Genomic DNA, 23,988 nt, shown 5'->3' on the forward strand with positions numbered 1-23,988 from the left:
GGCCTCTAAGGATCACACTCATTATCGGCTTGGGATGCAGGGCTGTCGAGCTCCTAAGGTGACAGTTTGAAACAGCAGTGACAATTGCAGACACGACTACCTCAACAGCAATAATAATATTACTTCTTGTCTTCCAGAGCTCTCCTTGGTGACACACTTAGAGTAGTTAATGCTTACACCTGTGCTTGGGATCAAAAGTGTATTCTTGTCAGTGTAACACCTCTGTGAAATACTCAATATTCTGAAATGTTTCAGAGTGGTGACCCAAAATATATATATATATTTTGAAAATGTTAGCCATAGCTTTTTCAATCCTCTGTTCCACGTAGGGAAAACAGAAAGTAGCAGGGAAGAAAAGCATCCAAGGATCACTGCTGGCAGGGTGGAGGCTCTGAGCGAGGGTCAAGACAAAGAGGTAGGACGAGGAGAAGCACGGATGAAAAAATGAACGACAACTGGAGACAGGAGGCATGCTTATATTGTGCAACGGAGTGCTGTGTGCCAGTGGAGCTGGCGCTGGAGCAAGAGGCACCAAGAGCAGTGCTGTGTCCAGGATAAGTAAGAATGCCCTGCAGTGGTACAGTACCACTGGGAAGAGGGTGTGGAACAAAAGCATAGGGAGCCATTAGCTTGCAAAGATGTTGCAGGGACATTGTTATGGATGTTTTTAAAATGCTTGGGTGCAGCGGCGATTAGCAATACGGAGAAACCCACGGGGGAGATTATTACATCTGTATTCAGTGCCGGGTTTGGATGCTGTACAGTAAATAATGCTTGGAGGCACATAATGGACAATAAGAAGTATTAAATAAATGCCCGTCAAGAGAGCACCATCCAGCCTGTTTGCTGAGAGAGGCCCTGCTGAGGAAGTATTTTGTGACTGCATATTTGAAGGCTACCAGAATGCAGTAAGAGGGCTTGCCCGCATGCATGCAAAGCCCCTCTCGTTCCAGCTGTGCGGATGCACATGCCTGCATCTTGGTTTTTGCTTATACAACCAGCCTTAGCTTTGAAACCGAAGGCAGTCGGTAAGGGCGGCGTTTGGTCGCTCCTAGCTTCTCCCCCCCTGGTTTGTGCTCACCCAAAGTCTGTGCTTGGGTTGGCTCCTCTGCTGACTAACTAGTGAAGCGAACCAGCTCCCGGTCCCCCGATTCCCATCCCCAAATGACCACAACTTTTCCAAAATGGCCATTCGCATCTGGAGCCAGCCTGAACTTTGCGAACAACGGAGAGCAGTGGCGGCGGCAGCAGCCAGCCCATTTTCCTGACACAGCGAGGAGCCCACGCACGGTGGGAGGTGGGGGGGGGGGAAGAGAAGAGAAACGAGAATTTCTCAGATTGTTAGCATTCTGGGCGAATTTAAGCCCTTTGTGGCAGCAGCTATGGCAGGGCTCCTTCGGGTCCTAAAGGCACATTTCTGCAGCAGCACCACCCGCCGGCCAAGCCCCTCCGGGAGCTCCCGCGGGGCCCACGCGTGCCCGCTCCCTCAGCACCACGCTTTATTAAAAGATATAACAAAAAAAAAAACAACCAAAAAAAAAATAAAAAATGAGGTGCGGGGCCGTGAGGCGGCGGCCTCCCCCTGTGGCGGGGCTGCCGGTGCCTCTCGCGGCCTCCACACGAGGCTCTCCCTTTGTGCCGTTGCCTGGTAACCGGCGGGGGATGGGAGGCCGCCGGGCGGGGGGCCGCATGCTGATGGCGGCCGCCCCGCCTCGCCTCGCCCCGCCCGGGGCTGCCCGTGCTGCTGCTGCTGTGTCCTCCACCCCCCCCTTCCACCATTCTCGTTAATGCAGCCCCCCCCCCCCCCCAAAAAAAATAAAAAAATAAAAAAAAACGGTGCCCGGTCCGCGCTGTGGGCGGCGGGGAGGCGGGGACGGGCTGGTTCTGGGCTGTTCGGAAATGGGAGGTGGCCGGGGGACGGAGCGGAGCGGGGCGATGGGAGGCAGCGCCTGAGAGCGGGACGGGGGGCTCGGAGCTGCTGGTGGTGGTGGTGGTGGAGGGGGCACCCCCTCGGAGCCCAGCGCCCCAGCCGTTGTTCCGGAGGCAGGACAGAGAGAGCGCGGAGAAGGAGGAGGGAGGATATAAAAAAAAAAAAAAAAAAAAAAGGAAAAAAAAAAAAAAAAAAAGGAGGTGGTGTGTGTGTGTGTAGGGAAGGGGCGGGGGGGGGAAGCAGCGTTTAAATCCCTGCCCCCCGCTCCTCTCCTCCTCCATTCCTCCCTTCATTCGACCTCCCCTCCGGAGCCGCCGGTGAGTCCCTCGCCCGCTCACGGCCACTCCCGCGCCGCTTGTCATCGCCCCCCCGCTCGCCGCGTCCCTCCGCGGGTGTCCCCGTACCCCCCCGTACCCCCCCGGTCCCCATCTTTCCTCCCCTCCCCTCCCTATGCACGGCGATTCGGGGGGCGCCCGGCACCGTCGGGGGGCGGCGGTTCCGGGGCGCCCCGGGGCGCGGTGGCTCCTTGGGGAGGGGGTTGGAGGGGGGGGGCGGCGGCCGCAGCCCGCTCCCCACCGGGGCTCCCCCCTCGGACGGCGCCGGGAGCGATCGTAAATCACCGGGGGGCGCTGCCCGGCCCCAGCCCCAGCCCCAGCCCGGGGCTTGTTTGCCTTGGCCGGCCTCGCCTCCGGAGCGGCGCCGGGAGGGGAGGTGGGGGGGGGGGGGGCTCCGTGCCCACCGCGGGGGTCCCGGGGCGGGGACGCCTCCCGCAGAGCCTCCCCCCCCCTGCTCCCCCGGTGCTGCCGCAGAAAGTTCGGCGGGGGCCGGGGCCGCCGCTGCCCCCCGGGGCGGTGGGTGCGGGCGGGCAGCGGGAGGAGACGGCGGAGTTTGGGGGGGGGGTTTGCGGCCCGGCACGGTGCGGGAATGAAAATGAAACAATGCTGGAAGGGAGTCAGCCCGCTCGCTGCCTCCCGGGCAGGCTCCGCTGCTGCCAGCTCCGGAGAGCCTCGGCGAAATCCCCTCCGCCCGGAGAGCCGCGTATTGTCTGTGCCCCTGCACCCAGGTGCAGCGGGGAGCGGGCAGCGAGGCCGCCTGGGCACAGTGCATTGGGGTCTGAGTGGGGAACGTGCTGTGGAGTGTGGCTGCTCCCTCCCTGATCCTTAGGATCCCCCCCGGTCACGCCATCCTCCGCCTGGGGACCCGCTGCCCTCTCCTCTGGACCTCGCACGGGGACCAGGGAGCAGGCGAGGCCCGTCCGAGCGGGTGGCATCGCAGTGGCATTTGGGATCCCTCCAGTGCGTTGAGTTGGCCCTTCAGTGGCAATTGGGGGCTCTGGGAGAAGCGTGCTGTGTTTCCTGTGCTGTCCTTCTGGCTGTGCCATTGAGCCGTCGCGCTCTGCTGGCGTCGGGGAGGCTGCTGGTTTGTGGAGCTCTGGTGGCTGTTGCCCAGCTGTATTTTGCCAAGTGGCTGCTGTGCTGTTAAGTGGCAGCCATTTGGTCACTGTGGCATCACTTTGTGTGTTGCTTTTGCTTGCAGTTGAGATCTGTCGATAGCCGTGCTATGTTCCCAAAGTTGCTTTTGAAAGGGGCACTGTCTTCATTTCCATGTCTCTCAGTGCTGCACTGTGGCTGCCATGACTTCTGCAAGGAGTTGGTTGCCAGTATGGCTACTGGCATGTGTGGCTTTTGTTTGTAGTCTGTTTTGCAGTGCTCTGGCTCTTGGTGAACAGCATCTCGCTATTCAGCTAGCCATTCGAATCTATTTTATTACCTTTCCTGGGCTGGATTGCATGGGAAGCTCGGTGCTTTCTAGCACTGGAGAGTCGTAGGCCATTACCTTAAGGTGTATAGCAAGAGAGCAGAGGAGGAGTTAGATATGTCATTCATTTCATGTCCACCTGAATGGTGGAACATGGTTATACATCCTTCATCCTATATGCATTTCAGTTCAGAGTTCAGTCCTGACTTCCCCCAAGGAACAACGTGTCCATGTCAGCGCATCAGCCCAATGCCTGCATGGTTACCTCAGTTGCATGAGCACAAATCCCACAGATGTTTGAGTTGAAAACTAGACCCTCCTTTCTTCTAAGCTCAAGGCTGTAGTGCATCACTACCATGCCACACGTGCACCCTTGAGGGAGTGGAGGGGCTGAAGCTCCAAGATCATTGCCCATGGATGGGACACTTGTCAATGTGAATGGTCAGATTGTTTGTTGGAATGAATTTCATCCATCTTTCCCTGCTCTTGGCCAGGTTGTTCTTATGTTTGTTGTTGGTGACTGCATAACCAATTGTTTGTGCATTTTCCCAATTTCTTGGGAGTAGTATGGTCTTTCAAAACAGACTTTTCTCATTGTGATTCATGGTGGAGCTTTTCAAGTATGGCTGTGAAGAAGTGAATTTATGGTACCGTGTTTCTTGCTGGAAACAATAAAACCCTTTCAAACATTTGAAAATTAAATGTGCAGTGAATTCTAATGAAGGAGAGCAACAGGTATAACCTGCTGCAGTGGCCTGCCTTTATGTCTTTCCATATGAATTTACCTCCTGCCCCAGATCTCGTACCCCTTGGATACTTCCGAAAGGTTCTTGCATTCTCACCTTTGCGTTTGTCTAAAGAAGGAATCACAGTCAAGTTTTCATGTGGGCACACTTGTATTCCAAAATAAAACTGGGCGTGCAAGGAACTGTAGCATAGCAGAATCTGTATGCTGAAGAGCAACCTGATGAGTACATTTCTTTAAGATGGTGAGCCTTTATTTACAGCTGGAATGGATGAGGCAGGTTTTGTTCTTCCCAGAGTTCATCCTCTGTCAGTCCATATATATGCCTTCCTGGTTCCTACTTGATCTTTCTCACGTTCTTCAGCATTTTTCTGGTGGATGGAGGTGGAATCTAGGGGAGCAGCCACTGTGGAATTCGGAGCTGTGTAGGGAAGGATTATTTATTTGCTGGATTTGGGTTGTAATACCTTTGCAAATGCAGTCTCTGCAATCTGAACATTTATTCAACACTGCCCCTCCTTAAATATCTACCTGCACGTTTACCCAATCTTTTTTATTTTTTTTTCCTCTTTGGGTACCTGCCTTTTCTTATGAGAATCTGTTTCCCTCCTTTGTCAGTTTGTATCTTCCCCAGTTCTTTTTTTTTTTTTTTTTTTTTCCTCCCTCTCCCAGCAGTGTTCTCTTTTGGACAAATGAACCATTTTCTTGTCTCTGGTGGATTTTCTTGACTTCTTTCTTCCTCTGTTAGGAGTTGCTATGGAAGTACCAACTATATTTCCTGCATTTATCAGTTCATCTCTTCCATCTTTACTTCCTGAGTATTGTTGCTATTGAAGTACAGTAATGCTTTATACATTTCTTAAGGGCTGGTAATCCTAAAGAGAAGGTAACACAAGTTCAGAGTATGTTTAAAAGTGAAAAAGTCATTGTCTTAATGACTCTGAAAAAGTCACTGTCTTAACTACTGTGCTACACCTTGGGTATGTATTTTCTGCAGAATTAGTTCATGAGATAGCAGCCCGAGTCTGCTCACAGTGAATGTTCTAACTTACCGTAGAATCATAGAATGGTTTGGGTTGGAACAGACCTTAGAGATCACCTAATTACAACCCCCCTCCCATGGGCAGGGACACCATCCACTTCAACAGGTTGCTCAAAGCCCCATCCAGCCTGGCCTTGGATGCTTCCAGGGATGGGGCATCCACAGCTTCTCTGGGCAGCCTGTGCCAGGGCCTCACCACCCTCATAGAAAATAATTTCCCCCTTATATCTAATCTAAACCTACCCTATTGTAGCTTAATGCCATTACTTGTCCTATTGCTACACTTCCTGACAAAGAGTCCCTCCTGAGATTTCTTATAGGCCCCCTTTAGGTATTGGAAGGTCTCCCTGGAGCCTTCTCACCTTCTCGCCTTCTGGCTAAACAACCCCAACTCCCTCAGCCTGTCTTTGCAGGAGAGGTGCTCCACCCCTGTGATCATCTTCATGGCCCTGCTCTGGACTCGTTCTAATGCTTCCATGTCCTTCTTGTGCTGGGGGCCCCAGAGCTGAATGCAGCGCTCCAGGTGGGGTCAACTTGAACACGAGGTGCTCCATTTCAAAGCCTTGCCTGAGTTACTGAAGCTGTGGTGGCCCCCAGTCGTGTACCTGTTGCCAGGCTGCTCAGGTACACGTCCTATTGTTCTTTGTGTCACGGTGAACGCCGAAGGGTCTTTTTGTCCTTCCAGGTGTGTGGCGGGCAATTGTGGGCCTCCAGCCCATACCCTCCATGTGAAGTGCATGGAGAATGATGCAGTGAAGGGGATGTTTCCAGCTCAAGTGGTTTGAGCTTCACCTTTGCTTTAGTCTGGGTGGGTAATTTGTGCTTAGAGCTCTTGGGGGAGAGGATTTTTGTATATGCTAAAAGTTTCCCACAAGTCAATATCGTGAGGAAATGACCCCTTCAGAAGCATTGCCGTCCTTCCAGTTCTGATGATGCTCCCGCAGAAATTTCTTACAGTCTGTTTTTGGTGTTTGTTGTGGCAGCAAACACAGACTTGTTATTGTCTCCCGTAAAAATATCAATGTTTGATTGATTGTTGTGGCAGTATTTTCACCTACAAACCAAAGGGTAACAGCAATATCTTCTCCGAGCAATTTCAGCCAATGATGTTCTGGCTGGGCTTTGCTGAGGAAGAGTAACTGGTTGCTTTCAATCTTCATGTCTCTTGCCCTGGTGACATTGTTCATCATAGATCAGTTTAGCTGGAAAATTTTAGTCATGTACTTGCCTGCCTTACAAGGCACTTGGCGATACCCTGTTTCTTCCACAAGGTTTCTCTGTGTTATACATCATTTAAGTGAAGGTTATGTTTGAACAACCTTCATCTCTCTCTTTGTGCAGTTGGCCATATATACTGATGCACACACACACACACTATATGTATATATTTGTGTGTGTGTATATATCGCAGTATACATAAAATAGTATATATAATATATCACATAAGATACTCATTGTAATATATTGTATATTAAATTTTAACTCAAATATATATAGCGTAGTGTATCGGATATAAAGTACATCTATAGGATATTATACTGGATACATTTCTGTTTTTCTTTCAGGCAGTGCATCCGATGAAGTGATTTTCCTCAGAATTATTCAGAGTTTGCCAACCTCATTAAGACAGTCCACTCTATGAACAGTGGTTTATCCACTCATGATTATCTTGTCAAGCTTTCCTTATGTGTTGTTCAACTGTTGCTTTCAAAGTACAGTTTCACCCAGGACCAGCCCCTGCTCAACCTCTCTATGGCTTCTAACGATTTTAACATTAAAGAACCTGTTCTGGTTAGTTGGCTGGTCCTCTCCCCTATTCAGCACAAGGAAGGGAATGTCACCTGGAGTTTTTTTCAAAAAAATGTTGGAACATTTTTTTAGAGGGAAAAAAAAAAAACACACACAAAAACCTTCATTAAAGACTTCCAGTGTTATGATAGATCCCTATGCAAGTTTTTCAAGTGATTAATCTATCCCACTTTTCATATTTTATGCTATTTCTGTGTGGAATTTGTCTAGCTTCGGCTCCTATCCATTGGATCTGGAGTCTTTGGCTTGTAGATTAAAGAGCCCTCTGCTATCAGAAATCTTCTTCCTTTGTAATACTCCTAGGCCACGGTTATCACCTTTTAACCTTTTCTCTGATAAGCTAAATATATAGAGCTTCTTAAAGCTCTTATTGTAAAGGGGAAGGTGAGTTATCAGACCTCATATCTTCCTTATTGTTCTTTTTAGGAAGCTTTCAATTTGTCAGCATCCTTTCTGAAGTATGCAGGTTAGAACTGCGCATATTACTCCATAATGGTCCCGCCAATCCTATATGTATTCAGGTTAAAATCATCTCTGTATTCCTGTTCTTGAAGAATATTCCTGTCTTTATGCTCTGGTGGATATCATTCATTCAGGAGCACCTCCCTTAGAAGTCTTGTGCTGGGAACTCGTGTTCATTTTGCTATCAGTTGTTAATTACAAGGCCTTTTCAGTGTTTCTGTTTATCCTTGAATCTTCATCCTTGAAAGCATTCTACATTCTTCTGTTCTTCATGTAAAAATCTTCCGCAATCAATGTGCTTGTCTTCCATGCAACCTCATTGCCACAGTAATGCCGACTGGTTGGTGCCAGAGCTTCCCATCCATCATTTACTGTATAACCTGCCTCAGCACCACCTGTAAACTTTATCCATGTTTCTGCAAACTTTGTTCAGCCAATGCCTTCACCAGCTACCACGTCCTATGTTGTCTGTCAGCGCTGAGCTTTGGGGTACTTACTTTTTGGTAGTGGATCCACCACAAGGTCTTTTTGACAGGACAGGTCATCATGCAATGCCATAGCTGTGCACCAAGTTTCAGCCCACAGGTTGTCAGGCGCTGCTTGACAGAGATTACCCAAGGCATCAAAAGTATCTCGGGCACTGGTTTCACTTGCCATTATGCCTTTTCCACTGGCTGTCCAGTTTGGGCTTAATTCTGTAAAAACCATGCCTACAGGTTCAGCTGGCCATGTGAAAGGTGGAGGCCTAGATCTGTGATTCTGTAAGGCAGATTCTGTGTCTGTAGATGGCAGCATTTTGGCACGAATTGGTTACTTTAAATTCTTTGCGGGTCACAGAGAGTTCTAGATGTTTGTGATTTCAAGTATTTTGTTGTATCATGACCTTGACTCAGCCATAATCATCATATTTTGTGTGTTTATAAAATCATAAGAACTAAAGCCAGTTGTTCACCATGAACTTGGTGATGTATGTAAGACAAAAACCTCTTCTTCCCTCCCAAGGGTGGTTCAGTGCAAGCACAGGGGGGCAGTGGAAGCTGTTCTCTGAGATGTTCATGACAACCTCACATAGCTTTGCATTGTACTATGAACAGGGGGATTGGGTGGAGACCTCCAAAGATCTCTTCCCTTGTAAACGTTCCTGTGACACACTGTTGGGTTTCCCTTCTCTCAGCCCTACAGTGAGGGCAGGACCATCTCACTTGGCTAGGTCTGTAGACCAAGGGCAAGCTGTAGGATCCCAAGCAAGGGAGTGACTCAAAGCTTATCATGGTCTTCAGCCTGCTGTACAACTCTTCACGTGCCCATCTCCTTGGCCCTGTTTCTTTCCCTCCCTTCTGCATCATCTGTCCGACTTCTTCCTGTTTGGTGCCTTGGCCTTCGCACAAATGGCTGTCATGTTGGCTTCGTTGTTGGTCACAAACTCGTAGAAACAGGGAATCAAAAACATGTATTTGTTAATTATAAAGATTTTATTTTACCTTTTGTTATGCTCTAGGGAAAGCTGTTTCAGAGCTTCGCCAAATGTCTGAGAGTCTTCTAACTTCCATCTTAAAATTGTTGGTGGCTTTTTTCATACCCATTTGTTCTTATACCAACCTTCTCGCTTAGCTTACATACCCCTTCTAACTACCTTGTGTTTAATTTTTGTTGTTTTGCGGACAATAATTGCATCACCTCAGCTTTTATATTGTTCTGTTAACAAATTCATGTCTTTATAGGTCTTGCACATAACAGAGAGACTCTGAGAGGTTCTTATGGCAGATGTGTTTGTTGCTTCTCCTCGGTGTATCACTTAGCTCCTCATGCTGCTGAACTTTTTTTTTTTTTTTTTTTAATTTAAATACCAGTGACCACCTCATCCAGAACCCACTGCCCCAGCAGGGGTCACTGTCAAATACCTAGGAAAAAGTGTAAATTAAGGCAAGTTCATATGCTGTTTTCCCCTGATACTCCTACAGCTTCCAACCATTTTCAGTTATTCCCTCTTGCATGAAACTCTCCAGTCTCCCCTTAACTCCATGCAAACGTATGGCACTCACGATGTCCTTTGATGAGAAATTATGTAGTCAACCATTCATTTCAAGAAGAACAATCTCTTTCTCTTAGCTTTGAACTTTGTAGCATCATTTGATGGTCCTCAGTTCTTGTAATGGAAAAGACAGTCAATATTTCATAACCAACCTCTACTTTTCATATGTGGCTTTACAGACCCTGATCACATTCTCAGTAACCTTTTTTTCTGGACAGAGATGTCTAGCTCACTCAGTCATGCCTCTTCAATGCCCTTTCTAGTTTCCGTGGAAAGAGCAAAGCTGCATGCACGTTTCAAGATGTGAGCAAACCATGGGTTTATGCAAGTGCACAATGGCATTCTCTGTTTTGTTTTTCAGTTCATTTCCCAGGAATTTCTACCATGTAGTTTGCTCTGTTGATGGCTGCTGAATGCCAAGGTGACATTTTCATGGGTCTGCCTCTCATACCCCAAGGGTATCACTCTTGAATGGCACTGGTCAGTTCAGAGTCCGTCATTTTATATGTGGAGATGACGTTTTTTTCGCCATGTTGCTTTATATTTGCCTAGATGGAAGTTCACATGCCATTTATTTGCCCAGTCACTCCTCTTGGAAAATCCTTCTACAGTTCTCCACAGTCAGCTCTCATCCTTTCTTCCGTCTATCCTGATACTTTCAGCACTTCATTCATTCAAATCCATTTACAGAGTTTGATCCTTTTAGCTCCTGAGCTCTTCTCCACGCTGACTAGTGTGCCTGGGACTGAGGGTCTGAGCAGAGAGTCATATCCTGGCCTGGGCCTCCCTCTGCCAGCTTCAGAACAACATTTGTCTTTGCAGAAAGGAGTGACCATGCTTGACATCCAGTGGCCTGTAACAGAAGGGTCGGATGGATGGTATGACTGTGTTCGTATGTATGTCCTACAGCTGCTAAGGTATCAGCAATCTCCCTCAGTAAAGACTTGCAGCAGAAGCTGCAACAAGGAATTTATAGCTGGAGATAATGAACCCCTTCTCCTGCCTCCAAGGGTAATTCAGCACTGGAATGGGTGTCCCAGGCCAGCTGGGGAAGCTTCACGCTTTGCGTTATTTGGGACTTGCCTGGAGAGGGTCCTGAGCAACCCCATCTAGATTTGGTGCCAGCCCATCCCATCTGTGAGCAGCGGTTTGGAGTAGAGGCCTCCAGAGGTCCCTTCCAGCCGAAATCTTCTCTGTCCCTGGGCAGCTGGCCTCCGATGTCTTTGAGTGATTTACTTTGCATTCCTTAGTAAAGGGAAATTTATATAGAGAGAGAGCGGGAGGTTGTGTGTTACAGTAGACCCTTAAACAGTTCCAGAGGTAAGGTTTACTCAGGCATTGCAAATACAGAAGGTGCTACGCTTCCTAAAATAATGAACAATGAACATGGAGAGTGTGGTGTGTCCTTTCTCTGAATCATGTGTTGGCCTCCATCCCACTTCCAGTGTTGCATTTTGTGGTCCTCCACTGGTCTCTGCCAGCCCGTATCTCCCAGTGATCTGGAGTCCCTCCTCTGGGGAGGCTGTATAATTCTACTGAGATTTTAAAGTAAATCTGTTGCATACTTACAGTCATTTTAGTGTGCCCTCAGGAATCATTTTACGATTAATGTAACCTTCTTTAGTACATCCAACCTTCATTTAGTGAATCAAATTTTATTTTCAGTTGCTTTTGCAAAAATTAATATCCTCTTCTATACTGTAAATTAAGCTATTGTTAAATGCATGAATGTTTTTATTATTTATTACCTTGCTCTAGCTCTAATTGTTCCCATCTATTGCACTCTGCTCATCAGAAAATATTTTGTTATTCTCAGATATGTTTTTCATTTAATAGAAGTTCCAGAATTACATCTTTCATACCCAAACTAACATTTTAACACCTCGTGGTTGCGCAGGATTAAGAAAAGAAAATATTAACATAGACTTAATAAAAAGTAGACTGGCTTTATCTCCTTAGGCTGGAAGCACTATGAAAGTTTATCTTTTACCACTCTTATCTGGCATCACTGCATGAAACGGGAGCATTTTAATTTTCATTTACTATTTTACAGTGGTGTGACAAGTGAATTTGTCAGCAAGCACTGTTGTTATGAAACACAAGGGCCAAACCTGTTGGCTGAGGTTGAGCTCCAGCTTCATATGGGAGGTATTATTTTAGACATACGTAGGTAGATCTAAACCCGAGAGTGTTCAATCACATTTTGTATTAAAATTTGTGTAATTTAACCTTCAGAACAGAAGGAAGTTTATGAAAACTCACATTTATATGTACTGGCTAAGTTTATTTTAAAACATTTCACAGTGACCTATTTTATAGTGATGTTTTGGTGAATTTAGTTTACCTAGAAGAATGCAATGAAATTCCAGTACATTGCTAACATAAAACTGATTTATTTACAGAAGATGATAAAAATTGAAAACCATCTCCGTTTTTATACAGAATTCACCTCCTCTGATCTCTGAGCACTAACAGCAGTTTCCACGTCCGTCGCAGGCGGTGGTTGCGTGGCATTTCAGTCTACATTTTCCATGCAACACTGTGCTGCCAAGCCTCCCTGCAGAGGTGCTGTGATGCCCTGGCAGTTTGGGTGGGAGGGCTGTAAACTAGGCTTCAGCCTGGGCTCAAGATGGATCCCCCAGTTTCACAGTAGCGTTGGAGAGGGGGATGAAGTTAAACGTCTCCCACTGGACAAGAATTTTAACTGGAGTATGATCATTTGACCAGGTCTGCCATGTTAGTCCTTCACTAATCTGCTCTCCAGCCTGAGTTCACAGCCCCTGCAACCAAGTGTTGTAATTAATTACTCTGGAGGAGACGGAAAAATGTCTGCATCGATAACTACCTTTCATTCAGTGTCACGTAAACATATTTCTTCATAACAAAAGTTACTACATTAAAAGAAAATAAAATTGCAAGTCATGGGAATATTCACAACCAAGATAGCCACAGGCATTTGCCCACTGCCGTCTTGGTATTCTACCATTTTGGCATCCTAATGTGTTAATTCAAACAAACGTTTTCACTTTTGTAGTAGAGTCACACTTAGTGTACGTATCAAAGGATTGACAACAAGACTGTGACATGCAGCCTGAACCCTGACCTACTCATTTGTTGCTACCTAACACTGAACACAGCACCTTTTCCCTTCCCTCTCTCCTGCATGCCCTATGCTGAAACGCCAGGGTTTGAGCATGAAGTCGGGTAATTAGCCATTCAGAAATGTCATACGTCAGGATGTTTAACAGCAGTACTGTAGATAAAACTTTATATTTTCAAGGTACCACTCAGTTGTTAACACCAATTAAATCTGAGAATCCTCTCCCCATTTTATAGATATGGGAAATGGGGACAGGAATTAAAAATGTGTTGCCTGGGATCCCTACTCACTGGGCAGTGTAAGATGGGTCAGCTACTGACTCTCACTCTCAGGTTTACGTCCCCTGGCTATTCTGCTCCAGTGGGCACTCACTTCTGAGTGGTCTTTACCTGCCGTGAGGGATCCATTGGACATCATTCCATCTTGCTTTCAGGACAGTTGCCAGCATCTGCAATGTGTTAAAAAGCAGCTGTGTTCATTTTGCCACCCTGTGCTCCCTCATTTGCCACCCCATTTGCTCCCTCCAGTGCTGACCTGTCCTTTTGCAGAAGGAGGGAGAGAAAAACAGGGATGTGAACATGGGAGCTAATGAATTGCAGAGGAGAATCTGTTTAATTCTGCTAAAAGATCAGATTAATTTTGTTAAGCTGATAAAGTAACAATTGTGGTAGCTCTTTTTCATAAGTGGTGTGGATACCGGGAGGCTTCAGCCCTCCCTTCTCCTGCCATTACACCCAGGCAGGACTAGCTGGACCCCAGCTGGCATTTAACCTCCTCAAGCAGACTGGAGCCCCGCAGTTGGGCTGCCTGTGCTGGAGCTGGCCCTCCTGTTGGGCACCAGCCAAAGTGACAAAGCCCTTCAGCCCTGGGTGGACCCTGGGGGCATCTCCCAGGCTTCCCTGTCTCGCTTGAAGTTGCCTCCCTGCTTGGCTGGGGTCGTAAATGACAAATAGGCAATACCCATGTGCCCCCATCCCAGACAAACTGGTACTGTTTCCCTTTCCTCTGCTTCTGCTGCCATGTATAAACATTTATTTTCTCAGAACCCAATCTGATGTGCAAATGCTATACTGAACCACGGACAGACATTCAGGCAACTTTCTAAGGACGAGGCACTCCGCACTGTGAGGGGCAGAGTCTGTCGGGTCCCAAAAGAGCAGAGCAGCCCCTGATCTGGACAGTCCTGGAGTGAGACCCGTCTGGAGCTGTGCAGGGAGGAGGAGAGGGATCCATTTTGGGTGACACATGGGGGATGCCTGTTGAGCGTGCAGGAGGCCGCACCAGGGCTTGCAGGAGAATATGGAGGGGCCTTGGCAGGGTGCCAGGCCGAGCTGGGCTATGTGAAACACAAACAGAAAACAGCAATTCGCAGTGCCTCGTAACTCAATCAAGCCTATAAAGGGCTTCACGGGGCCAGGAAAAGGTTATCCATTTGGGCAGCACCACTGCCAAGTATTTCCTTTCCAAAACCACAGAGCGGTAAGAACTCGTGAGGCGTTCAGAGGGATCTTCTGTAATGGGAAGTTAGGTGTAACCCAGGTTTTGCCACTTTATTAATTGTCAGGGCTCATACTGCTTTTATTTCACACGCATTCAGATTAGAAGCAGCGCTGTGATCCTCTGCTCTGACCTCTGACACAGCTGATGCTACGCTGCGCCAAATAACGCATGGGTCAATTCTGCTTTAGAAAAGCCTTAACCCTCTAAGTAGCAGAAACTTCTGCCCCAGTGATTACTGAAATGTACCTGTTTGCCTCTGGCTTTGTTGGTACTGTGTATGCGGCAGCAGAGAAAAATACTGGGTTGGTATTTCCTTTAAAAAGGGAAGTTCCAGTAAGTGGCTGCCTGCATATTATTTCGCCGATTTACTTCTCTGGACAGAAGACCATCGTTGTTGTTATGGAGCTACTGGAGAGCCGAAGTGAGACCTCTGCACCCCATGACAATGCCCAGAGTGGGAGCTGCGAGTGGCACCGCTGCTGAATGCGAAATAAAGCGCAGCAAGGTGTCAGTAATGCGCTGTTGCTAGTGCTGTGCCTTCGGTCGGAGCCGAGCCGATACCAGCAGGCTGCCAACATGGCGTGTGCCGAGGTCGTCTGCAGCTCGGGTCACCTTATCGTGCTTGTTTCACGTCAGAAATGTTGAATCTAGGTGCTTATCTAGAATGGGGTATAGCAGCGGTGTAACGGGCTGGATTAGCAACCAAAGAACAAATTATGTCAGAAAAGCAAGGCGTTGAAAGATGGTAGTTCGCAGGGATCAGGAGAGTGCTCTGTCTCCGCTAGGTCAGTTTTCAACCGATGTGAACTATTTCTCTATTAAAGAAGAGGTCTAAGCTAATGAATTGTTGTGTGGGGGAATTAATGCTGGATGAGTCCCCTGTGGCCTTCGTGGTGAGGGTCAGATAAAATATTAATGAAACTAAGCAGTCCCCTGTTCTTCCCAAGTACCTTCTGTATGAATGTGTCTTGGTGTTGGCCAGGGAAGATGAGGAACCCCGTAGGAGGCAGGTCAGGGTAATTACTTTACAGCAGCATCAGGGGCTTTCCCATCCATCCCATACCTTTCCTTTGATCCCTGGGTTCGGCTCCCTTTTGAGAAATGCATCCAGACTCCAGCACTGGCTGGCTAGAAGCTGATCTTTTCAGATCTGGCATGGCCTCTAGGAGTCCCAGCCTTCAGGTGGTCTTGCACTTACTCCAAATGCTTCCAGGGCAGAGCATATAACACAAAAGATGTAAGTGGATATGTTCTCCTGATGCCTCATCTGTGGGACACATTTCATCATCTTGCAGATTGTCCATCCCAGATGCTGGGTAGGGGAGCTCACATAACAGCCTGAGGGAGGACAGTGTTTTTGGTTCCACCTCTGCCGTGTGGGGCAATGCAAAGGGTCCTCCTGAGCTGGAGCCGTGCATACTGGCTTCAGTAGCAGCAGTACTGAAACACCCCGGCCCAATTCCTGGCCTAACACCACCATGGTGCTTTCATACTCTGAACTAGGAGCTGTGTGGCATCATGAGGTGTTAAGTATCTAAATACCTGCACTTTCAGGACACAGCACAAATCTGCAGGCTTATTCAGAGGGAGCTTGGGAATCTCCCTTCTGTTGCAAAGTGCAAGGATGTGCTGTGCATTTCTGGTACACAGAGAAACAGCCCAGTGTATGGGGAGGAAGGAGGCCTAAGGAGATGCTTCAACCTAAACAGCGTTGATTCTCTTTGCATCATGCAAAGTCAAAGCTAAATGTATAATTCTTGCACCTATTTGTGTACTTTGGACACTGAACAGCATGGGCAGGACTCGTCACACTTTCTGCATAAGATGCTGGTACATGTGTGCATGTGCATATGCTCTAGGGGGTTGGGGCTGTATGATGATCTTTGCAACAAAGACTTTGGGGGGCTCATTACACAGAGTTAGCTAATGACAGCACATGGCCAGTTAGGGATTGTGTAACTTACTGCACTGATGACGAGTGCAAAAAGGGGCTTCTGAAGTTAGAAAAATAGCCATTAGGATCTTTTTAAAGCATTCTTCTTTTTTATTTTATTTTTTATCATCTCTCTCTTAAGATCAAATAAACAAGGAAATGGAAATGCTAAAATGTTTTCAGGGAAAAATCAACATACTGATAACCATTCCTCCCTGCTTCCTCCGAAGCGTTCTTCTTGCATCATGACTGCCTTGCATTTTGTGTCTCAGTCCTAGAAATTGGAAATCAGAGATGACAGCAGCCAAATCTTTTCCCCTACTGATGGGAAGGTTTATTGCATTCTTGGTAAAGATCCTTGCATCTGTGAATAATAACAAAAGAAACAGTAATAATTTTGTCATACTTCTACTGTAACAAACCACAAAAGGATGTCCCGCAGCATACTCACTCTTTCTCCCCTCCCATCTCCTTGTCTGCCTTTCAGTGCACACCAGGATCTTGTTGCCCTGCTGGTGCAAGCCCTTCATTCCAGAAGACTTGCTCTTTCCCATCTCAGTCTCCCCAGGAAGAGCAGAAGGGAGCTGCAGAGCGATAAAAATTTATGTTTTCATCAAACCGGGCCAAAGAGAATGGGGGTCCCGCACCCAAAAGAATGAAGACCCGACAGAACAAGGACTCGGTACGTGGGATGGGAGAGGGAGCTGGGACCCCAGCAGGAGCAGTGGGGTGGGACTGAGGCTCACAGCAAAGACAGTGACCATGAGTTTGGTGTGGTGGAGTCCCAGGGCCAAGGGTCCGGGGCTTTGGGAGGCTAGGAGACGGGGCAGGAGTGTAGTGAGGTGCAAAGCGGGACTGATCTGATCATCCCTCCCTAGATGTCAATGCGGAGTGGACGGAAGAAAGAGACTCCAGGGCCCCGAGAGGAGCTCAGGACACGGGGTCGAGCTTCCCCCGGTGGCGTCAGCACCTCCAGCAGCGATGGCAAAGCTGAGAAGTCCCGACAAGCAACAAAGGTAGTACAGGCTGGGAGGCGAGCCTGGGGGAGATCCAGCCATATGGACCATATGGGACCTACTATGCAACCCATGCTGGGTTAGCTACCTGCAATGGGTGGAGCCCTTTTGTCCTCAGCACAATGCACTTCCCGATATTTCCTACGGAGCAGTTTTCAGTCTCACCTGCTCTTTTTATGATTTCTGCCTTTTTTTGGCTCACTGCTGCATCCTACTATGCCCCTCTGTTTGCTAAGCTTGGCAACACAGGCGTGGTGGTGGCTGTGTCTCCTGCTGTGGGCTGGGAAGCTCTGGCAGGGTGGGAAATCTTCCTGTGGCCCTCCCACCTCCCTGTTCTCCTGCTCTCCCTTACAGAAAGGCCGGGTGGAGGAATCCTGCACCCCCAAAGGCAGCAAGCAGGGGCGAACGGAAGAGATCTCGGAGAGCGAGGGGGAGGACAGCAACGCTCCCAAAAAGACCAAAACCGAGGTGAGTTCTGACTGCAGTGGTTACTGGCACGTCCTGGGCCCTACCTGTGCTGCTCACACCCACATAGCTTGAGATTCTGGCTGCTGGGGAGCCCTGGCACCTCGGGTTTTGCTCTACAGGCAGAGCCTAAGTGACATGTGGCTGCAGAAAAGCCACCAGAAGTGATAACCAAGCAGATGGAAATTCTCTTTCTTTATTTAGCCTTGTGTGAGGGGAACTGCTGTGTGCCCACTGGCTCTGCATGCAGCTTTCTGTCAGGCTGGACTCTGCCTCTGTTGCTCCTGCAGAACAACATGAACCACAGATGCTCCAGGGGGTGTTGTACCAGCCCCAAAATGTGCAAAATCTGCCCAGCCCTGCGCTATGCGTAGTTAAAGCAGGGCTTTTCTGAAAGGCCAGCGCTGGGCTGAGTCAGTAATCGGGCAGCTGGAGGAAGCCTCGGCTCTTGTAGGGAACTGGAGCGGGGAGCTGGAAGCACAGAAGTGCTGGTAAGGAGTGAGGCAGAGAGAGGACATGCTCAGGGGGGAAACGGGAACAGGTCTCCTTGCCGAGGAAGGGAGGTGATGAGGAAAGCCCTGCATGAAGGGGAAGAGACACTGTGGGTCTAGGGGCTGCGTGTGTGCTGCTTTGTGCCACCTGCTGGTAGCACCGGGCTGTGCCTTGGCCAACGGGCTGTTCCCAGTGGCGCTGGGACCTTTTACATGTGTTAATTTTCAGCCTCATCTCTGACACCTACCTGCACCTCCAAATATAAGACACGCATTGCCTCCTCCCCAGGTGTGTGGTCTGGGAGACCGCCTAACTTCTGCTTCCTCTTTCTGCTTCAGGAGCTACCCTGTCCTCCATCCCCGTCCGATGTTGACAGCCTCGATGGCCACAGCTTCAACGACGAGATGAGCAGCGACCCGCGGGACATCGACCAGGATAACAGGAGCACCTCGCCCAGCGTCTACAGCCCCGGCAGCGTGGAGAATGACTCCGACTCCTCCTCCGTGCTGTCCCAGGGGCCGTCGCACTCCTACCACCACCCTCCGCTCTTCCCCCAGAGCCCTCCGGTTGCCCCCCCTCCCGACAACCTGGCCCGGCCACCTGAGCCTGGCTTTGGTCTCCCAGGCGAGGTCCACCCCCAGGGCCCCCCGGTGGGCCCCTACCACCCCCAGCTGGAGGGCCAGGCCTCCCGAATTTTCCAGGCTCAAGCCCCACAGACACCCACCTCCTCCTCTTCTGCGGTTGCAGCCTCTTCTGCCCCCTCTTCCTCTTCCTCCTCCTCTTCTTCCTCCTCCTCTTCCTCCTCCTCCACCCACGCTCCTCTCTACCCCACGGCCAACGTGGTTCAGGTTGGGGCCAAAATAGGCAGCGGCGCAGGGGGGCTCTCAGCACCAGGGGGTCGCGAGCAGACCCTTGGCACCAAGCACAACCCGCCGCCCACCACCCCCATCTCGCTGGCCTCGGTGGCTGGGGGGCTGCCCCCTCAGAAGACATCCCCGGTCAACCCCCCAGCTGCCCCCCCGGCCTCGGCGCCTTCCTTCCCCCACGTCTCCGCCAACCTGCCACCCCCGCCGGCCCTGCGCCCCCTCAACAACGTGGGGGCCGCCTCCAGCTCCCCGGGGATGGCGGGGCAGGCTCTGAGCGGGCACCTCCCGTCGCCCCACGGCATGGGGCAGGACAAGGCGCAGCCCCTGGCCCCCTCGCGCTACCCCTACGCCCCTCCACCTCTGCCAACCTCCAGCTCCTCCGCCCAGTACCCTCAGCCCTCCCCAGCCCAGCCCCTGCCCAGTTACACGGCCTCCTACGGGCACTCCTTCCCCCCGCCCAGTGGTCTCTCGGTGTCCAGCCAGCCCCCCAAATACACGCAGCCCTCCCTGCCCTCCCAGCCTGTCTGGAGCCAGGGGCCGCCCCCCTACAGCCGCCCCCTGGGCAATGCCAGCTCCCACCCCGCTGCCTCCTTCCCCAGTCAGTCTCCCCATCACCAGCAGCCGCCCCAGCAGCACCACCACGGCCACGGGAGCGGCGGGGGGGTCTCTCCAGCAGCAGCGGCGGCCCCCCCACCATCCTCGGGGGGCTATCCCCACGCCCTGGAGTCCAGCAGCCATCACCCTTCTCATGCCACCTATGGGCTGCGCCTCTACCCTCCCCACAGCCAGGCCACTTATAGCCAGGCTCCCTCTGCCACCGCTCCTTCCTCTTCCTCCTCCTCCTCCTCTTCTTCTTCCTCCTCTTCCTCTTCCTCCTCCTCTTCCTCCACCTCTTCCCAGGGCAGCTACCCCGCCATGTGCACTCACCCCCAGGGGCAGAGCCCTGCCACCTACACCTTCCCCCCGCCGCCGCCCCCCTCCCCAGCCCACGGGGCTGGCCCTCCGGTCACCTCTGCGGCCACCACCCTCTCCACCGTCATCGCCACCATGGCCTCCCCCTCCACGGCCCCCTACAAGACCATCTCACCCCCAGTGCCCCCCTCAGCCGTGGCCCCATACGGGAAGCGGGCGGCTTCCCCCGTCCCCACCTTCCAGCCCCCTGCACCCTACAAGCCAGGCTCGCCCCCAGCCTCCTCGGCTGCCCCTTTCCGGGCAGCAACCCCTCCGGGCTACCGTGTGGCCTCCTCCCCCGTGGCCGGCGGCTACAAAGCCCCCTCGCCAGCCCCTCCTGGCCCACCGCTGGCGGGGAGCATGGCTGCCCCAGCCCCCCCGCCGCCCCCGCTGCCGCTCAGTGCTGCCCAGATCAAGCAGGAGCCGTCGGAGGAGTACGAGCCCCCGGAGAGCCCCGTGCCGCCCGCTCGCAGCCCCTCGCCACCCCCCAAGGTGGTGGACGTGCCGAGTCACGCCAGCCAGTCGGCCAGGTGAGGACAGTGGGGTCCCCGTCCCTGTGCCCTGTCCCCCTGCCGTACCCACACGCTTCCCTTCTGGTTCCCAGGTTCAACAAGCACCTGGACCGCGGCTTCAACTCCTGCTCCCGCACGGACCTGTACTTCGTGCCCCTGGACGGCTCCAAGCTGGCCAAGAAGAGGGCGGACTTGGTGGAGAAAGTGCGGAGAGAGGCCGAGCAGAAGGCGCGGGAGGAGAAGGAGCGGGAGCGGGAGCGGGAGCGAGAGAAGGAACGGGAGCGGGAGAAGGAGCGGGAGCTGGAGAGGAGCGTGGTAGGTGTGGGGGCAAAACCCGTGCCCGAGGACGCCCTCGGTGGCTCCCCGCTGGGACCCTGACGTCTTTTCTCTGCTGTCTTGCAGAAGATGGCCCAGGAGGGCCGGCCGGTGGAGTGCTCGTCCCTCGGTCCCGTCCCGCACCGCCCCTCCTTTGAGCAGGGCAGCGCCGTTGCCACCGTGCCGCCCTACCTGGGCCCCGACACCCCGGCGCTCCGCACGCTCAGCGAGTACGCCCGGCCCCACGTCATGTCCCCCAGCAACCGCAACCACCCCTTCTACGTGCCGCTGGGCGCCGTCGACCCGGGCCTGCTGGGCTACAACGTGCCAGCCATCTACAGCAGCGACCCGGCCACGCGGGAGCGAGAGCTGAGGGAGAGGGAAGCCCGCGAGCGAGACCTGCGGGACCGCGACCTGCGCGAGCGCCTCAAGCCTGGCTTTGAGGTCAAGCCGGCCGAGCTGGAGCAGCTCCACGCCGTGCCGGCTGCCGCCATGGATCCCTTCCCACGCCACGGCGGGCTGAGTCTGCAGACGGCTCCCGGCCTTCATCCCGCTTTTCCCTTCCACCCAGGGCTGGGCCACTTGGAGCGGGAGAGGCTGGCGCTGGCAGCCGGCCCCACCCTGCGCCCCGACATGTCCTACGCCGAGCGGCTGGCGGCCGAGCGGCAGCACGCCGAGCGGGTGGCCGCCCTCAGCAACGACCCGCTGGCCCGGCTGCAGATGCTCAACGTGACGCCCCATCACCATCAGCATTCCCACATCCACTCCCACCTCCACCTCCACCAGCAGGATGCCATACACGCAGGTAAGGGCCGCCTCTTCAGCCAGGAAGGGTCAACTTCATGGTCATTTGGCCTTCTCCGCACTCCCATCCCACCAAAGACACCGACCTCAGAAGTGAGGTGTAGTCCCATTTCCTTGTCCTACAGGACAGCGGGGCGAAAGCAGTTTAGTGATGCAAATCTCTTGGAAACAAAGTCCAGACTGTAATATAAAAGAGCGCTGTGCCTGCTGAGGTACTGGGAGATGGCAGTGGGGTCTGGTAGCTGAGCCACAGGCACCCATGCTCATCGTCCACCACTACTCAGAGGTGGCAACAGGTACAAATTAATGGCCTGGCAGCGAGTCCAAAACACTGGAAAGAGTTTTTTTAATATAATAGGATTTTAATCCTATTATATTAAAAAAATCCTATTATATTAAAAAAAAAAAAACTAACACAAAACAACCATCTCCATGTCTGTTTCATTGTTGTGCCTTCCCTGTGTGGCTTACAAGGCATGGGACAATTGGCTTCTGATGTCTTTCCTTCCCAGCCTCAGCCTCTGTTCACCCTCTTATTGACCCGCTTGCCTCGGGATCGCATCTCACTCGGATACCGTACCCAGCTGGAACCATCCCCAACCCTCTCCTCCCTCACCCCCTACATGAGAACGAAGTGCTGCGCCACCAGCTTTTCGGTAAGAGTGCTCGCGGGGTCTGCTGGCCTCCTTGGAAGAGCATCAGCAGAGCTCCAAGGGGCAGGGTGGTCACGAGGGGGTTGCATACCTGATGAAGGTTTATTATAGAGAGACAGAGCTCTGGGATGGTGTAGGGCAGGCGTGCAGTATCAGGGGATGAGCGAGTCCTGCACATTGGCAGGGCTGGAAGATTAAGAGCTTGGACTGAGCTGTGGGACAAGGGACAAGGGCAAGGACAGAGCTGTTCCATTAACTCGTTTGTTCTCTCCTTTGTGGTTGCAGCTGCACCCTACAGGGACCTGCCGGGGTCTCTCTCTGCGCCCATGTCAGCAGCACACCAGCTCCAGGCCATGCACGCGCAGTCAGCCGAGCTGCAGCGCCTGGCCCTGGAGCAGCAGCAGTGGCTGCACGCCCACCACCCTCTGCACGGAGTGCCGCTCCCCACGCAGGAGGATTACTACAGGTGCGTGACCCGCTCACACAACGCTCTTTGCTCACATCCTAATGCCGGCCAGCCTTGGCCTGAGGCGGGCAGAAGAGGGGAACGTGCCCCTGACCCCCCCGGTGGGTGGGTGGCTCCAGTGTGGCCCCATGCTGGGTGCAGGGGTTGCTTGCTGTGGGGCACAGCCCCCTAGGGGAGGTTGCTGTTGGACAGATGTTGTTGTGGGGTTTCAGCTCCCATCCTCAGCAGGGGGGAAACCAGCACATTTCACACGTGATAATACAATTGTGAATTATACCTGTGCCAAAATACCAAACACTCACTTTGGCATGCTTTTGCCAAGACGGGGCATTCACGAGTGCACAGGGAAGCATGTTGGGAGAGAAATGCAGTATTTTATGTTTTGGATAGCACCTCTTACATTAAAGATTTGCAGGGTTTTACAAATCTGCACTGTCATGCAGGACTAGGCTAGCAAAAGGCAGTGCACAATACTACGTCTTTTCTCCCCGTGTCTTGTCTCTCATAATCACTTTGTTCGTCTTTATCCTAGTCACCTGAAGAAAGAAAGTGACAAACCCCTTTAAATGGACTCCTACTGTCAACACGACATCCTCATGTCTTTCTCTGAAGAGGAGCAATCAATCAGCCAAATCCCGGGGGAGGGGAAGCTGCGGAGTTACACATCTTGATCCTACCAGGCAGCAGACTGCAAGAGAGGATGGGACGAAAGTGGAGGATGGCATCCTGGGAGCAGAGTGTGGAGACAAGGAAACAGGGAGGGATCGAAATGCCAGCAAACAACACGAAGTGACTGGCACACGATTTCGGCATGGCTCTGAAGTGACTGAAACCAGCGTCGTGAAGAGCCCCAAAAGACAAGGACTGGTGTGACCTGGAGATTGCAGCAGCTCCATCCTGTGTTTCGAGGGAAGTCACGTTAAGCAAAAAGCGCAGCGCATTGCGGGACCTCACCTTCACGATGCAAAACCCAGCAGAGCCTTTTTTCAAGACGCCTCCTCCGCCCCCCAGACACACACTTTCTATGTAAGATACTGCTTCCTGAGACAGAGAAACAAAGCGGAACTTTCCCAGCCTGGCTTCCACATCTCCCACATCCCTTCAGAAGCAACCACGGCGTTACCGGCCCCCCTCCAA

At 51.6% G+C, this 23,988-nt stretch overlaps 1 protein-coding gene and 1 long non-coding RNA gene across 3 annotated transcripts; one reads left to right on the forward strand and one right to left on the reverse strand.

Moving 5' to 3' along the window:
* Positions 1-1,974: 1,974 nt before the first annotated feature.
* ATN1 (atrophin 1) lies at positions 1,975-23,902 on the forward strand. Of its 2 annotated transcripts, XM_068699745.1 has the most exons (10): positions 1,975-2,247; positions 16,799-16,993; positions 17,190-17,327; positions 17,682-17,795; positions 18,623-20,631; positions 20,706-20,928; positions 21,016-21,733; positions 22,245-22,388; positions 22,671-22,851; positions 23,384-23,902. In XM_068699745.1, exons 2-10 carry the CDS (start codon positions 16,916-16,918, stop codon positions 23,415-23,417), a joined length of 3,639 nt encoding a protein of 1,212 aa, XP_068555846.1. In that variant the 5' UTR covers positions 1,975-2,247; positions 16,799-16,915; the 3' UTR covers positions 23,418-23,902. The 2 variants fall into 2 exon arrangements, with proteins under 2 accessions (XP_068555846.1, XP_068555854.1); XM_068699753.1 differs by lacking the exon at positions 1,975-2,247 and having other exon boundaries at positions 16,952-16,993.
* LOC137865093 (uncharacterized) lies at positions 16,547-19,166 on the reverse strand. The gene is made up of 3 exons (XR_011101754.1): positions 19,009-19,166; positions 16,763-16,895; positions 16,547-16,675 (listed from the first exon to the last, which is right to left on the reverse strand). It is a non-coding gene; the product is annotated as an uncharacterized lncRNA (long non-coding RNA).
* Positions 23,903-23,988: the final 86 nt, after the last annotated feature.

The sequence above is a fragment of the Anas acuta genome, chromosome 1 (genome assembly GCF_963932015.1).
Source record: "Anas acuta chromosome 1, bAnaAcu1.1, whole genome shotgun sequence".
NCBI classification, from domain to species: domain Eukaryota; kingdom Metazoa; phylum Chordata; class Aves; order Anseriformes; family Anatidae; genus Anas; species Anas acuta.

Coding starts and splice junctions, on each gene's coding strand:
- ATN1 (XM_068699745.1), top strand. CDS start 16,916: ATGTTTTCATCAAACCGGGCCAAAGAGAATGGGGGTCCCGCACCCAAA. Junction 17,796..18,622: donor CCAAAAAGACCAAAACCGAG/GTGAGTTCTGAC, acceptor TTTCTGCTTCAG/GAGCTACCCTGTCCTCCATC. Junction 22,852..23,383: donor ACGCAGGAGGATTACTACAG/GTGCGTGACCCG, acceptor TCTTTATCCTAG/TCACCTGAAGAAAGAAAGTG.